The sequence below is a fragment of the Jaculus jaculus genome, chromosome 6 (genome assembly GCF_020740685.1).
Source record: "Jaculus jaculus isolate mJacJac1 chromosome 6, mJacJac1.mat.Y.cur, whole genome shotgun sequence".
NCBI lineage: Eukaryota > Metazoa > Chordata > Mammalia > Rodentia > Dipodidae > Jaculus > Jaculus jaculus.
The window spans coordinates 98,924,596-98,926,339 of NC_059107.1; the positions used below are offsets into that span (position 1 = coordinate 98,924,596).

Here is a 1,744-nt window from a genome sequence, read left to right on the forward strand (position 1 = left end):
ACGTGTGTTCCATCTAGGATGAATAGAAATTTCTTCACTTGTCCCCAAGAAAAATCACATGATTGGTTATACAAACTTCTTGGGCACTGTCTGATTTAGACACCTGCTTCATGCAGGCACAAGAGGGCATTGTGTGAGGAAATAATGGCAGAAACTTTGCTACATAGGACAAGTGGGATTGAGGAGGACCCAATACCATTCAAATGGGAGGATGGGTCTGGAAAAGCGCATGGCCCATTTCATAGTGTTCTCAGAGTTCTCTGGTCACTTCAGGTACCTCTTCCTTTCTCGCTTTTCATGGCTCTCTTTTCACCTTTAGCCTCAAGGTTTTTCAACAATGAAAAATAAAACCATGTTGACTGAGTTCATCCTTCTGGGCCTAACAGATGTCCCTGGACTGCAAGTGGTGGTTTTTGCTTTTCTTTTCCTGGCCTATGTATTCTGCATCATTGGGAACCTGACCATCCTCATCCTCACCTTGCTGGACTCCCACCTTCACACACCCATGTATTTCTTTCTCCGCAACTTCTCCTTCTTAGAAATTTCTTTCATAAACATCACCATTCCCAGGGTCCTGATCAGCATTACAACAGGGAACAAGAGCATTAGCTTTGCTGGCTGCTTCACTCAGTATTTCTTTTTCATATTCCTTGGTGCAACAGAGTTTTATCTTCTGGCGGCCATGTCCTATGATCGCTACGTGGCCATCTGCAAGCCTCTGCATTACATGGCTATCATGAGCAACAGAGCCTGCACCCAGCTGGTTCTCTGCTCTTGGCTGGCTGGGTTGATGGTTATTATACCACCAATCACTTTGATGAGTCAGCAGGACTTTTGTGCATCCAACAGGCTAAATCACTATTTCTGTGACTTTGAGCCTCTTCGAGCAGCCTCGTGCTCAGACACAGGCCTCATAGAGAAGGTTGTCTTTCTTGTGGCATCTGTGACCCTGGTGGTCACCCTGTTGCTAGTGATTCTCTCCTATACGTTCATCATCAGGACCATTCTCAAGCTCCCCTCAGCGCAGCAAAGGACAAAAGCCTTTTCCACCTGTTCATCCCATATGATTGTCATCTCACTCTCTTATGGAAGCTGCTTCTTCATTTATATTAAGCCTTCAACGAAAGAAGGGGGTACGTTCAACAAACAAGTAGCTCTACTCTTTACTTCCATTGCCCCTTTGTTGAACCCCTTCATTTATACCCTAAGGAATCAACAGGTAAAACAAGCATTCAAAGATACGGTCAAAAAGCTTGTGAATCTTTAAATAATTTAAGGATGAAAGTCTTAATGGATGAGTTACAACTATGTACCAAGCTCTCTTCCACTTACAAGATGTCAAAGTGTCCAACTCCATTCCACCAAAAGTTGAAAATAAATTACAATATTGTATTACTAGAAAGAATTGAATAAGACTTTACAACTGAAAGAGCAACTACAGACTCAATAAATGTTTTCACAAGGTCAACCATTTAAACTGGGTCATGACAAGTATAAAAAGACAAGAACAATGGCACCACATGTGCTGTTTACACACTGAGTATGAACATAGCTAATAAAGAAAATAAATTTGTCCCGTTAAAAAAAAGAATAGTTCAGAATATTGTGGAGAAAAGAATATTATGAAAAAGATTGTTAATTTCTGAGCCAAGGAGACTGAATCTTATTTTCAATAATTTCATATCAAAACAAAGGGAATTAGAAAAAACATGATAACATTTATAATTTTAGTTTTAAGTTAAAT

General features: G+C 40.3%; 1 protein-coding gene across 1 annotated transcript; it reads left to right on the forward strand.

The window, feature by feature from the left end:
• The first annotated feature begins 337 nt into the window (after positions 1-337).
• LOC101617159 (olfactory receptor 2AP1) lies at positions 338-1,267 on the forward strand. Its single transcript, XM_004649947.2, has one exon. The coding sequence runs from the start codon at positions 338-340 to the stop codon at positions 1,265-1,267; it is 930 nt and encodes a 309-aa protein (XP_004650004.2).
• Positions 1,268-1,744: the final 477 nt, after the last annotated feature.

Excerpts from the sequence above, each read along its gene's own strand:
- LOC101617159 (XM_004649947.2), top strand. The coding sequence starts at position 338 with ATGAAAAATAAAACCATGTTGACTGAGTTCATCCTTCTGGGCCTAACA.